The 15,304-nt window shown below is 41.1% G+C and overlaps 1 protein-coding gene across 1 annotated transcript in view; it reads left to right on the top strand.

The window, feature by feature from the left end:
* LOC140725900 (uncharacterized) overlaps window positions 1-9,227 on the top strand; it is a 55,835-nt gene extending 46,608 nt beyond the window's left edge. The window contains exons 5-6 of the mRNA XM_073041837.1: window positions 438-502; window positions 5,761-9,227. Coding sequence (XP_072897938.1) covers window positions 438-502; window positions 5,761-5,888 — 193 coding nt within the window. The 3' untranslated portion in view covers window positions 5,889-9,227. The remainder of the gene's footprint in view (window positions 1-437; window positions 503-5,760) is intronic.
* Window positions 9,228-15,304: the final 6,077 nt, after the last annotated feature.

The following is a 15,304-nucleotide window of genomic DNA, read 5'->3' as shown; positions in this document are numbered from 1 at the left end:
AATTGGATGGCAGAGGGGAAGAAGCTATATACACAAAATTCTGGAGGAACTCAGCACGTTAAACTGCATCTATGGAAATCAATAAACAGTTGATGTTTTGGGCCGAGATCTTTCATCAGGACTGGAAAGGAAGGGGGAAGATGCCAGAGTAAGAAGGTAGAAGGAGTAAAGAATGAGGAGGTGACAGCCACAGAACAAAGAAACGCGATGGAAACCATTCAGAGAAAACATCAAACACCCAACACACAAAAAAGAACAAATTATGCAGATGGCAAAAAGTGAGCAAGCACATAGAATAGTTCATCTCTGTTTTATTGACATAACATCCCCTAAAATTTAACAGAAAATTTAGTGCCAACAGTTTGGAAGTTATTACATCAATTTTTATAACCAGTCAAAATATGTTGATTAATTTATGCCCTAAATATCTGTTACAGATCCCAATTCTATGTAAACAGCACAGAGTTGAGACACAACTGTCAGAAAACCAAGGATAAACCAGGTAAAAAAGCAAATGTCTTTCTTAGAATTTGGCTATACTTTATAATTTAGCAATCTCATTGCAAACCTTCACACATGTGGTATAAAGAAAGCCAGTGGTCTGAGTAAATGCATGTCCACAGTTAGCAGAACCTAGGATGACTAGTGGCAAATCATGCAGAGAAACTGATCTCAGTGCATATTTTTCTGATGATCTTCTGCAACTAGAACTTAACAATTCCTCTGAAGCAGTTTGTCTGGACTATTGTTTGAAGGGTTCAGAATTATAAAAAGTAAATCTTAATTGGATAAATATGTGGGAAGATACAATTAATACATGGTAATCTTTTCAGCAAATTACATATATGAAAAAATTTGGGGTTGAACCCTGTGTTCTGATAACTGTGTTGAAATATGTGTTGAGAATTCCCCCCCACCTCTTTCACCATTCCCCATCCCCTTTTCCCTCTCTCACCTTATCTCCTTGCCCACCCATCACCTCCTGCTGGTGCTAACCTGACTGTGAACCATTCAAGATGGGAAGAGAAGAGAAATGTATTGGTAATTGGGGATTCTATAGTCAGGGGAATAGAGAGAATTCTCTTTCGTGAGGATCGAGTGTCCTGAAGACTGTGTTACCTGCCTGGTTCCTGGGTTCCGGACATCTTATCTAATCTGCAGAAGAATTTGCAGTGGGAGGGGAAAGATGCAGTTGTCATGGTCCATGTAGGTATCAACAACAAAGGTAGAATGAGGAAAAGGGTTCTGCTAAGGGAATTTGAGTAGCTAGGGACTAAATTAAAAAGCAGAACCAAAAAGGTGGTAATCTCTGGATTGCTGCCTGAGCCACGTGCAAATTGGAATAGGGTCAAGAAGAGTTAAATGCATGGCTCAAGGATTTGTGTGGGAGAAGGGGGTTTGAACTCATGGGAAATTGGCACCAGTATTGGGGAAGGAGGGAGCTGTACCAATGGGACAGGCTCGACTTGAACCATGATGGGATCTGGATCCTAGCAAATCGCGTAACTAGGGCTGTGGATAGGGATTTAAACCAAATAGTAGGGAGGTGGGTTCAACAAATTGAAGAAGTACAAAAAAATAAGTGTGGATAAGGAAAAAGCAAAAGATAAAAAAGAGAAAAGTAAAAGTGGAGTGAAGAAAAGTCAAGTTCAGAAGAGTAAAAAATTACAAGATTTTAAAAGCACAATGAGTGTAAGGGCACTTTATTTGAACACCTGTAGTATTTGAAACAAGGTCAGTGAACTTGTGGCACAAATCAGCACAAGGGGGTATGATTTAGCGGCTTTTTCAGAGTTGTGGTTGCAGGGTGGAGAGGATTGGGAATTACATATCCAAGGATATCAGGTAATACAGAAGGATAGGCAGGAATGTAAGGGAGGTGGGGTAGCGCTTTAAGTTAAAAATGAGATCAGGGTGATAGTGAGAGATGATATAAGATCTAATGAGCAGAATGTTGAATCCACCCGGGTAGAGATTAAAAATAGTACAGGGAAAAAATCACTAGTGGGAGTTGTCTATTGGCTGAATAATAACATTACAGTGGCACAGGTAACAAACAGAGAAATATCTAAGGCAGGTAAGAATGGAACAGCAGTTATCATTTTAACTTGCACCTGGATTGGGTGAATCAAGTCTTGAGGAGGACTTCATAGAATGCATCCGTGATGGCTTTCTTGAACAGCATGTTACTGAACCTTGGAAAGAGTGATCACTGTATGAGTTTCTCATACAAATGGAGGGTGCAATAGTTTGATCTAAAACCAGTGTATTATGCCTAAACAATGGAGACTACAATGGGATGAGGGAGGATTTGGCTAGTGTAGACTAGGAACACAGGCCATATGGTGGGACAGTTCAGGAAGGGACAGGTAGTGTTGAGGAAGCAGGAAGAATGCAGAAGGACAAAGACAGATTAGGAGAATGGACAAGAAAGTGGCAAATGAAATATGATGTTGGAAAATGCATGGTCATGCATTTGGTTGTAGAAATAAGTGTGCAGACTGTTTTCTAAATGGGGAGAAAATACAACAATCTGAGATGCAAAGGGACTTGGGAGTACTTGTGCAGAACACCCCACAGGTTAACTTGCAGGTTGAGTCAGTGAGGAAGGCAAATGCCATGTTAGTATTCATTTCAAGAGGTCTAGAATACAAAAGCAAGGATATGATGCTGAGGATTTATAAGGCACTGGTGAGGCCACAGCTTGAGTATTGTGAACAGTTTTGGGCTCCTCATTTTAGAAAAGATGCGCTAGCATTGGAGAGGGTCCAGAGGAGGTTCACAAGGATGATTCCAGGAATGAAAGAGTTATCATATGAGGAACATTTGATTGGTCTGGGTCTGTACTCACTGGAATTTAGAAGGATGAGGGGAGATCTCATTGAAACCTTTCAAATGTTGAAAGGCCTAGACAGAGGAGATGTGGAAAAGATGTTTCCCATGGTGGGAGAGTCTAGGACAAGAGGGCACAGCCTCAGGATAGAGGAGCACCCTTTCAAAACAGATGCAGAGAAATTTCTTTAGCCAAAGGGTGGTGAATTTGTGGAATTTGTTGCCACATGCAGCTGTAGAGGCCAGTTGTTGGGTGTATTTAAGGCAGAGAATGATAGGCTCTTGATTGGACATGGCATCAAAGGTTACGAGGGAGAAGGCCAGGAACTGGGGTTGAGGAGGAGAAGAAAAAAGGATCAGCCATGATTGAATGGCAGAGCAGACTCGATGGGCCAGATGGCCTAATTCTGCTCCTATGTCTTATGGTCTTATGGAACAGTAGAAGATTTGCAAAGAAATTTTCAACAGTTCTCAACAAAAGTATATTCCATTTAAAACCAAGGACAGTAAGGGTGAGAAGAGCCAGCTTTGGATAGCTAAGGAAATAAAAGGAGGCATCAAACTAAAAGCTTGTGCATACAAAGTCATCAAGAGTAGTGGGAAACTGGAAGATCGGGAAAACTTTAAAAAGCAGCAAAGAACCACTAAGCGAGCAATAAAGAAAGGGAAACTAGATTATGAAAATAAACTAGCACAAAATATACAAATGGATAGTGAAACATTTTATAATTATATAAAGTGGAAAAGGGTGGCTAAAGTGAATGTAGGTCCCATGAAGACAAGGGAGAACTGATATTGGGTGATGAGGAAATGACAGAAGTTTTGAATGATTGTTTTGTGTCAGACTTCATGGTGGAGGACATGTCTAACATGCCAAAGAGAGATGTTATGGATGCGATGGGAGGTGAGGACCTCGATTCAATAGCTATTACTAAAGAGATAGTGCTGTGCAAACCTGTGGGCCTGAAGATAGACAAGTCCCCTGGCCTTGATGGAATGCATCGCAGGGTATTGAAAGAAATGGCAGAAGTTATAGTAGAGGCTTTGGTGATAATTTACCAAAATTCTCTGGACTCTGGGCAGGTCCTGGCAGTTTGTGCAAGATGGCAAATGTAACGTCATTGTTAAAAAAATGATGTAGGCCAAAGGCAGGTAACTATAGGCCAATTCGCTTAACATCTGTAGTTGGGAAAAGGCTTGTGTAAATGATTGCTGTAGGTAGGTTACAGCGGGATGTAGAGTGAGGTAGAGCAGTGATTGATGATGTTCAATCCAGAAAAGTATGAAGTGAACTTAAGGCAGAGTACTAGGTTAATGGCAGCATTGTTAGCAGCATGGAGAAACAGAGCAATCTTGCATCTAAGTCCACAGATCTCTCAACGTTGCCATGTGTTGACTGTGTGGTTGAGAAGGCATATGGTGTGTTGGTCTTCGTTATTCAGGGGATTGAGTTCAAGAGCCATCAAGTAATTTTGCAGCTCTATAAAATTCTGGTTAGTCTACACTCGGAGTTCAGTTCTGGTAATCTCATTATAGGAAGAATGTGGAAGCTTTAGAGATGGTGCAGAAGACATATAGAAGGATGCTGCCTAGATTAGAGAATATGTCATATGAAGAAAGGTTGTGCATGCTAGGGCTTCTCTCTTTGGAGTGACGGAGGATGAGAGGCTACTTGATAGAGGTGTACAGATTATGAGAGGCATAGATAGGGTGGACAGCCAGTGCTTTGTTCCTAAGGCAGTAATAGCCAATACCAGAGGACATCTGTTTAAGGAAACTGGAACAAAATTTAGGGGAGATGTCAGAAGCAGGTTTTTTATATGCATAGAGTGGTGGGTACCTGAAATGCACTGCCAGGGATGGTGGTAGAGGGTGATACAATGGGGACATTTAAGAGTTTCTTCAATAGATGGCATGGGTGTAAGAAAAATGGAGGGTTCCCATACTTACAAAAGATAGGATTAAATACATAGGTCCTTTGAAGATAAAATTATAAAGTAATTGGGGAAAGTAAAAATAAATATTAAAATTATTTTGAACTCCATGGAGCATGTGGGGATCCTCCGATATCCAGGCAATCTTTCTCTCTTTTTTTTTCTTTCTTTAGATAGGGGTTAAGGGGGGGGGGAGGGTTAAGGGGAGGGGGGAGGGTTAATATTATTTTTCTCACTATTTTATCATCACATTATTCTTTGTAATTTTCTAAAATTTAATAAATTAAAAAAAGAGAAGAAAAATGGAGGGTTAAAGGCTGTGTAGGAAGGAAGGTTAGATTGATCATGGAGTTGATTTAAACAGGTCGGCACAGTATTGTGGGCCACATTGCCTGTATTGTGCTGTATTGGTCTATATTCAGTGTTCCTCGCCTTCCATAAGAAACTAACACATTTTATCAATGGAGAAGGTACACTAAGATATCAGCAGTTTAAGGATGAAGCTCATCTTAGATACTTTACTTTATTGTCACCAAACAATTGATACTAGAGCGTACAATCATCACAGTGATATTTGTTTCTGCTCTTTGCGCTCCCTGAAATACAAATCAAAGTAAATATAATAAAAATTTAAATTATAAATCATAATTAGAAAATAGAAAAGGGAAAGTAAGGTAGTGCAAATCAGATCCAGATATTTGGAAGGTATGGCCCAGATCCGGGCCAGGATCTGTTCAGCAGTCTTATCACAGTTGGAAAAAAGCTATTCCCAAATCTGGCCGTACGAATCTTCATGCTCCTGAACCTTCTCCCGGAGGGAGGTAGGACAAAAAGTGTGTTGGCTGGGTGGGTCTTGTCCTTGATTATCCTGGCAGCACTGCTCCGATAGCGTGTGGTGTAAAGTGAGTCCAAGGATGGAAGATTGGTCTAATTATTCATAAAGCATACTATCATTGTCAAGAATTGATTTTGCTCTTGCCTTCTTGCTTTCTAGACAACATCTACAATAATATCTCAGTTGCGCAGTGGAGGAAACATCAGACAATGAAAGGAATGCCAAAAAAAGCTCTTCCATCAGTAATATATCAGAATAACATCAATCATGGAAAACGTGAATATTAAATAATTGAGGACATGATCTAAACATGTATTGTGGATTATATATTTTCAAGCGTTAGTTGTAGAGTTTGTAAAGCCAGTTGATGTACCAGCCAGGCAGCATCAAGCTGAAACAAGCCAGTAAGTAGGATACTGGGGTTTGTAGGTAGAAGCTAGAACAGAGAAGAAAAAGAAAACATGGAGTCAAAATCTGAATTCTGAATCAGATTTATTATCATATCTTATAGATGCTAAATGTGTTGTTTTGGATTTTATAAATTTGGCAGTGTTCACGGGTTCAGCTGCCTGAATCTACAACGCTCTGTAGCCTCTTGCAAACCTCCATACAAGTGGTGATGCAGCCTGTCAGAATGCTTTCCATGGTACATCTGTAGAGATTTGCTAGAGTCTTTGGTGACATACCAAATCTCTTCAAACTCGTAATGAAGTAGAGCCACCGGCATACCTTCTGCGTACTGAAATTGGTTCAATGTTTGGGTCCAGGATAGATCCTCGGCGTTATTGACACCAAAGAACTTAAAGCTACTCACCCTTTCCACAGCTGACCCTGCAATGAAGACTGGTGTGTCTTCTCCAGAATTCCCTTTCCTGAAGGTCATGATCGATTCCTTGGCCTTGTTGACATTGTGTACAAGGTTGGTGTCATGACACCAACCAGCTGATCTAGTTCACTCCTGTATGCCTCCTAATTGCCATCTGAGATTTTACCAACAACAGTGGTTTCATCTGTGAATTTACAAATGGTGTTTGAGCTGTACTTAGCCACGCAGAAATGAAGGTCTTATTAGATTCAGAGCACGTGGAAACATTTTACATTGTAGTGATGCAACAGGCATAAGATGGCACTGAAGAAAGTTTTGTTATAAAAAATTTTAATATACCAACAGGAAACAATATCTACAGATATGCTTCCCAGTTAAGGAGCATCACTTTTATCTTGGACAGACACAGGTTGCAAAGTTCCTCGAAGCTTGTTTTAAATACCATTCAGCATCAGGACAATTGACAGAAGAAGGAAAACTGAGTCATCGTTGATGATAAAGAGGGAGACCAACAGGAATGGTGACCAGCAATGAGCCTGTCTGATGTGATATTTCATTTTAACATCCTCTGCACAGAACGGAAAGCATGGCGGCTTGAGTTCAGTTCCACTCCTTATGGTTGATAGATCTGATTTTCTTTCATGCAAAAATAGAACAATACAGTAAGGAACAGGCCCTTTGGCCCACAATGTCTTTGCTGACCAGGAAGTAAATTAAACTAATCATTTGCCTGCACATGGTGAACAGTATAATATCCTCCTTCTCCTGCCTATTCATGAGCCTGTCTAGATGCCTTTCAAATGCTGCTATTGCATTTGCTTCCACGACTTCCCTTGGAAGCACCTTCCAGGCACCCAACACTCACAACACTCTTTGCCTTGTAAATCTTTAAACTTTCCCCTTCTCACCTTAAACTTATGCCTTCTGATATGTGACATTTCCACTCTTGAAAAGCACTCTATATACCCTATCTACTTCCTTTCACTGTTTAATATACTTTTGTCAGGTTGACCCTTAACCTATGATGTTTGACAGAAAGCAGACCTAGTTTGTCCAAGCTCTCCATATAGCTTAACCTCTCTAATCCAGGCAACATCCTGGTGAACCTCTTCTGTAATCTCTCTAAAGCCTCCACATCCTTCCTGTAATACTGCCACCAAAGCTACACACAATGCCCCAAATATAGCCCAACATTTTATATAGCTGTAATATGATTTCTTAACAATCATACTCAATGCCCTGATTAATGAAGGCAAGCATGCCACACATTTTCTTTACTACCCAGTTTACTTGTGATGTCACTTTGAGGGAGTGATGGACTTGCATCCCAAGTTCCCTCACTACATCAATGCTCCTAAGCATCCCACCATTTACTGTATATTTTTCTCTTATATTTGAACTTCCAAATTGCAACAGCTCACGCTTGTTCAGATTAAACTCCACCTGCCATTTCTTTGCCCATATCTCCAACTGATGTATATGCTGTTGCATTCTTTGAAAGCCTTTTTAACTCTTCACCACTCCACCAATTTTTTATATCTTCTGCAAATTTGCTAATCAATCCACCTACATTTTTATTAAAATCCTTTATAACTATCACATACAACGATGTTCCCAGCACTGACCCTAGGGAATTGCACTGGCCACAGGCCTCCTGTCAGATTAACAGCCCTCCACCACTGTCATCTTCCTACAAAGGCCAACCAATCTTGAAGCCAGTCTCTGATGTCACCATGAGTCCCATGAGTCATAATTTTCTATATTAGTCTACCATGAGAGATCTTGTCAAACATCTTACTAAAGTTAATGAAGCCAACATCCTTCATCAATTATCTTCATCAGCTCAAATTCGTAAGATGTCAACTGCTCCAAATAAATTTATGCTGACTTTTCCTAATGAGCCCAAAGTTTTCCAAACACAAGTAAATCCTTTCCTTAAGAATCCTCTCCTGGAGCTTCCCTGCCACTGCTATAAAGTTCACCAGCCTATATATAATTTGCTAGCTTATTCTTCTAACCTTTCTTGAACAAAAGAACAATATTGGCTAAGGTAACGTCTGCTGGAACCCCACCTGTGTGCTCGAGAGGAAACAAAGATTCTGTCAGGGCCACAGGAATTTCATCTCCTGCTTCTCTCAATACCCTGGCATTGATCCGATCAGACCCAGGGGACTTATCCACCTTAATGTTATCTAAGACACCCAACACCTCATTCTTAATATTAGTATGCCCCCAAGAATATTAGAATACCCCACACTGATCGCACTATAACCAATGCAAAGTACTCATTGATTACCTTGCCTGCTTCCTCTAGCTCCAGGGATAAATTCCCTCCTTCATTCTTGAGTGATCCTAAACACTCATTCATCACCGTCTTTTTTTAGTATATGGATAAAATTCCTCAGGATTATCCTTAATCCTACCAGGCAAGAACATTTCATGATCCTCCTTGTCCCTCCTGATACCTTGTTTGTGTTCCTTTCTGCTTTCTTTATATTTCTCAAGGGCCCTGTCTGATTTCAGATTATTAAACCTCGCATCTGCTTTTCTTTTTCTCTGAATTTACATCTCTCATCATCCAAAGTTCCCGAGCCTTGCTATCCTGGTTTTTCTTCCTCACTGGAACACTCCAATCCTAAATTTTGATCAACTGGCTTTTGAGCAACTCTCATGTCAGCTATCCTGGAAACAGCTCCTGAGTACGGTAAAACAGATTCTTGATCTCACTAACGCCCTTTTCACCATGTCAGGTTTCTATGTGAATTTAAAATATTTGTTTGCTTTTATGTACAGGTTCAGAAAACAGTAATATCCTTTTAATGTTTATTAAAATGTCAAAGCAATTTTGCTGATGTAAACAATGTATGCCAATCTTTTTATTTGTTCAAATATTAAAATAGATAAATGCCATGATCCTGTTGGAACTTTGGATATATCAAGGAGGACCTCCTTTCATTCGGTATTGGCCCCTGAAACCAATGACTGATAAGTAATATTCTGAAATGGGTATCTGACAATTGCAATGACAATTCTCTAAGTTACTATAGCACAAATTTCAAACGTATGTTTTCCAGATTTGAATTGGATTTTCAGGGTCCCTGTGGTCATTCTAAAGACTCCACAGTGTTCTCCATAATGCCATTAGCATCGACTCCACTAAGTCCTTCAATATCCTCAGGGCTGCTGTCACCAAGAAATTTAAAATAGATCAGCTACATAAATACTATGCTTGCAAGACCTGTCTTGATGAGTGAGTTTGAATCCCAAAGCACAAATCATCTGAAAACACAAATCAGAGATATTTCCATAGAACCATAGAACACTACAGCACAGTACAGGCCCTTCAGCCCTCTATGTTGTGCCGACCCATATAATCCTTTAAAAAAAGTACTAAACCCACACTGCCCCATAACCCTCCATTTTTCTCTCATCCATATGCCTGTCCAAGAGGCTCTTAAATACCCCTAATGTTTTAGCCTCCACCACCATCCCTGGCAAGTCATTCCAGGCACTCACAACCCTCTGTGTAAAATACTTACCCCTGATTTCTCCCCTAAACTTCTCTCCCTTAATTTTCATATTTGTCTAAATAAGAACTGCTTCAAAAAAATGCAAGTACCGGTACTTCTGATTCCCGGAAAGCTGTTGTCATCCAGAACAAAGCAGCTCACATGGCTGGCATTTGATCTACAATCCTAAGCATTACCTATTCACCAATGGCTCAATGGTAAGCCAGTAACTGACAACAGAGCTCCCTCCCCAATAATCTCCCTTTTGGCACATATCTCTACAAGGGACAGAAATGCTACATCTCCCATTCGCCTCCTCCCTCACCTCCATTCAGGACCCCAAACAGTCCTTCCATGTGAGGCAACACTTCACCTGCAAACCTGTTGGGGTTGCCTATTGCGTCTGGTGCTCCCGATGTGGCCTGCTCTACATCAGTGAGACCCGGCATTAATTGGGGGACTACTTTGTCGAGTATCTCCATTCCATCTGCCAAAAGTAGAATTTCCTAGTGACCATCCATTTTAATTCTTATCCCCATTCCCATATTCTTGTCCATGGCCTCCTCTTGTGGCACAATGAGGCCACTTTCAGACTGGAGGAGCAACACCTCATATTCCATATAAGTAACCTCCAACCTGATGGCATGAACATCAATTTCTCCCTCTGGTATTTTTTCTTTTTCCCCTCCCCTCCCCTCATTTATTTCCTACTCTGGCTGCTTACCTCTTCTCCTCACCTACTTATCATCTCCCCCTGGTGCAACTCCTTTTTCTCTTTCTCTCATAGTCTACTCTCTTCTCCTATCAAATTCCTTCCTCTCTAGCCCATTATCTTTCCCACCCACCTGGCTTCACCTATCACCTTCCAGCTTGTCCTCCTTCCCCTTCCCCACCTTTTTATTATGGTGCCTTCTATTCCAGTCCTGAAGAAGGGTCTTGGCCCAAAATGTTGACCGTTTATTCATTTCCATAGATGCTACCTGATTTGCTGAGTCCCTCCAGCATTTTGTGTGTGTTGCAATGGAAGCTGCTGCGGGCTCCCTCTAACTCATTACTACTAGCAACTGGAATAAGCCTATGGAAATGCCATAACTTACAGCTTCCCAGTGTGATGGATGAAGAGCCACTTGGAGACTGGAGCTAGTTACAACAGGTCATTATTATGGGTGCCAGGGTAGTATGATGCTATTAAAGCTTGAGCATAAGAGTTTGGGGTTCAATTCCAATGTCACCTATAAGGAGTCTGTATGTCCTCCCCATCGAATGTGTTGTTTTTTTCCAGGTGCTCCAGTTTTCTCCCTTAGACCAAACACATAGCGGTTAGTGTTGTGGTTTCTGGTGCCCCACAAACGACCAGGAGACGCAGAAGATTCTTCAAGAAGTATTAAACTTTAATTTGCAAATCAAAGCTGAGACAGTCATTGAGCTAGTCGCTGATTGCCCACCGATCCTTGTACATAGCATTTTTTATAGCAATCTCCTGGTTTAGTTGCATTAGCATATCCAATCGGTCTACAGTTGCGTATCACAAGTACATCCGCCACTATTGTTTCTACCCATTGACTTAATCATGTTCTAATCTACATCTCTTAGCTACCTCTCATTAACACACCATTATAATCTACATTCTTAAGATTTCATTCTCCTACTAAATTGGATACATGCATAGCAAATAGCAAGCTCAAAGCTGACTACATAGTTTTGGTTACACAGCAAACTAAATTGGATACATGCATAGCAAATCCAAACTCAAAGCTGACTACATAATCTACATCTCTTAGCTACCTCTCATTAACACACCATTGTCTTCTACATTCTTAAGATTTCATTCTCCTACTAAATTGGATACATGCATAGCAAATAGCAAGTTCAAAGCTGACTACATAGTTTTGGTTACACAGCAAACAATGCAACTTTTATACTCTAATATATGTAGGTTAATTCGGCATTGTAAATTGTCCGTGATTGGGCTCGGCTTAAGTTGGGGTTGCTGGGTGGTGTAGTTCGAAGGGCCGGAATGGCCTATTCTATGCTGTATCTCAATACCTAAATTAATCAATGTTAGTATAAGGGCATATGCAAAGAAAGTCACACGGGAGAGTCTCCCTGAGAATTGCATTCACACACTTCGGTTAAAGTTCAAAATTCAAAATACTTTGAACTTTATTTTTTCTAATGCCTAATCCAATCCTGTCTGTTTTCCTTTAATTGTTCTCAAACAGTCTACACATTACACATTTAGTTACATTACACAGAAAACCTACAGCACAATACAGGCCCTTCTGTGCTGTGCTGAACATATACTTACTTTAGAAATTACCCAGGGTTACCCATAGCCCTCTATTTTACTAAGCTCCATCTACCTATCAAGGAGTCCCTTAAAAGACTCTATCATTTCCACCTCCATCACCGTCACCGGCAGCCAATTCCACGCAATCACTACTCTCTGCGAAAAAAACTTGCCCCTGACATCTCCTCCGTACCTACTTCCAAACACCTTAAAACTGTGCCCTCTCATGTTAGCCATTTCAGCGCTGGGGAAAAGCCTGTGATTATCCACAAGATCAATGCCTCTCATCATCTTATACACCTCTATCAGGTCACCCCTCATCCTCGATCGCTCCAAGGAGAAAAGGTCAAGTTCACTCAGCCTATAAGATATGCTCCCCAATCCAGGCTACATCCTTGTAAATCTGCTCTGCACTCTCTCTATAGTATCCACGTCCTTCCTGTAGTGAGGCTACAAGAATTGAGCACAGTACTCCGTGGGGACTGACCAAGGTCCTATATAGCTGTAACATTACCTCTCGGCTCTTAAACTCAATCTCAATGAAAGCCAATGCACTGTACGCCTTCTTAACCACAGAGTCAACCTGCACAGCAGCCTTGAGTGTCCTCTGGACTCAGACCCCAAGATCCCTCTGATTCTCCACACTGCCAAGAGTCTTACCATTAATACTATATTCTGCCATTATATTTGACCTACCAGAATGAACCACCTCACACTTATTTGGGTTGAACTCCCTCTTCCACTTCTCAGCCCAGTTTTCGATCCTATCAATGTCCCGCTGTAACCTCTGACAGCCCTCCACACTATCCACAACACCCCCAACCTTTGTGTCATCAGCAAATTTACTAACCCATCCCTCAGCTTCCTCATCCAGGTCATTTATAAAAATCACAAAGGTGTCCCAGAACAGATCACACCACTGGTCACCGACCTCCATACAGAATATGACCCGTCTCTTTGCCTTCTGTGAACAATCCAATTTAGATCTGCAAAACAAGAACTGCTTGGATCCCATGCCTCCTTACTTTCTGAATAAGCCTTGCAAGGGGTACCTTATCAAATGACTTGCTGAAATCCATATACACTACATCTACTATTCTACCTTCATTAATGTGTTTAGTCACATCCTCAAAAAGTTCAATCAGGCTCGTAGGCACGACCTGCCTTTGACAAAGCCATGCTGACTATTCTTAATCATATTATGCCTCTCCAAATGTTCTTAAATCCTGCCTCTCAGGATCTTTTCTATCAACTTACCAACCACTGAAGTAAGACTCTCTGGTCTATTATTTCCTGGGCTATCTCTATTCCCTTTTTTGAATAAGAGAACAACATCTGCAACCCTCCAATGCTCTGGAACCTCTCCCATCCCCATTGATGATGCAAAGATCATTGCCAGAGGATCAGCAATCTTCTCCCTTGCCTCCCACAGTAACCTGGGGTACATTTCATCTGGTCCCAGAGACTTATCTAACTTGATGCTTTCCAAAAACTCCAAAACATCCTTTTTCTTAATGTCTATATGCTCAAGCTTTTCAATCCACTGTAAGTCACCCCTACAGTCGCCAAGATCCTTTTCCATAATGAATACTGAAGCAAAGTCTTCATTAAGTGTCTCTGCTATCTCCTCCGATTCCATACACACTTTTCCACTGTCACACTTGATTGGTCCTATTCTCTCATGTCTTATCCTCTTGCTCTTCACATACTTGTAGGATGCTTTGGGGCTTTCCTTAATCCTGCTCACCAGGGCCTTCTTATGGCTCCTTCTGGCTCTCCTAATTTCATCCTTAAGCTCCTTCCTGCTAGCCTTATAATTTTCTAGATCTCTATCATTACCTTGTTTTTGTGAACCCTTCGTAAGATTTTCTTTTCTTCCTGACTAGATTTTCAACAACCTTTGAACACCACGGTTTCTGTACCCTACCATCCTTTCCCTGTCTCATTGAAATGTACCTATGCAGAATGCCACGCAAATATCCCTTGAACATTTGCCACCTTTCTGCCATACATTTCCCTGAGAACATCTGCTCCCAATTTATGCTTCCAAATTCCTGCCTGATAGCTTCATATTTCCCCTTACCCCAATTAACTGCTTTCCTAACTTGTCTGTTCCTATCCCTCTCCAATGCTACGGTAAAGGAGATAGAATTGTGATCACTATCGCCAAAATGCTCTCCCAGTGAAAGACTTGACACTTGACCAGGTTCATTTTTCAATACTAGATCAAGTACAGCCTCTCCTCTTGTAGGCTTATCTACATATTGTGTCAGGAAACCTTCCTGAACACACCTAACAAACTCCACCTCATCTAAACCCCTTGCTCTAGGGAGATGTCAATCAATATTTGGGAAATTAAAATTTCCCACCACGACAATCCTGTTATTATTACACCTTTCCAGAATCTGTCAGAAACACCCAGTAGAGTTATTGAACCCTTCCTGTTTCTAACTTCCACCCACAGAGACTCAGTAGACAATCTCTCCATGACTTTGTCCTTTTCTGCAGCTGTGACACTATCTCTGATCAGCAGTGCCACACCTCCACCTCTTTTGCCTCTCTCCCTGTCGTTTATGAAGCATCTAAATCCTGGCACTCTAAGTAACCATTCCTGCCCCTGAGCCATCCAAGTCTCTGTAATGGCCATAGCATCATAGCTCCAAGTACTGATTCACACTCTAAGCTCTCATCCGCTTTGTTCATGATGCTTCTTGCATTAAAATCGACACATCTCAAACCATCAGTCTGAGCGCATCCCTTCTCTATCACCTGCCTATCCCCCCTCTCGCACTGTCTCCAAGCTTTCTCTATTTGTGAGCCACCAGCCCCTTCCTCCGTCTTTTCAGTTCGGTTCCCACCCCCCAGTTGCTGAACAGTTTCTAACTAGCATTAGATACATGCACTTGTGTAACCTTTAGATACTACACTCTGCTTAGAGTGAACAGTTTTTAAATAGCGGCACTTTCATTCACAAGTGTTCTAAAAGCAGTGATTTTTGTTACTAATAGCTGGTGTGAAATAAACAGTAAGACAATTCAGAACTCTTTTGCTCACTGCAATTTCAAGAATTCAGGATTG

The sequence above is a fragment of the Hemitrygon akajei genome, chromosome 4 (assembly GCF_048418815.1).
Source record: "Hemitrygon akajei chromosome 4, sHemAka1.3, whole genome shotgun sequence".
NCBI classification, from domain to species: domain Eukaryota; kingdom Metazoa; phylum Chordata; class Chondrichthyes; order Myliobatiformes; family Dasyatidae; genus Hemitrygon; species Hemitrygon akajei.
Note: the sequence above shows the minus strand (reverse complement) of the source record. Positions and strands in the feature narration are given on the sequence as shown.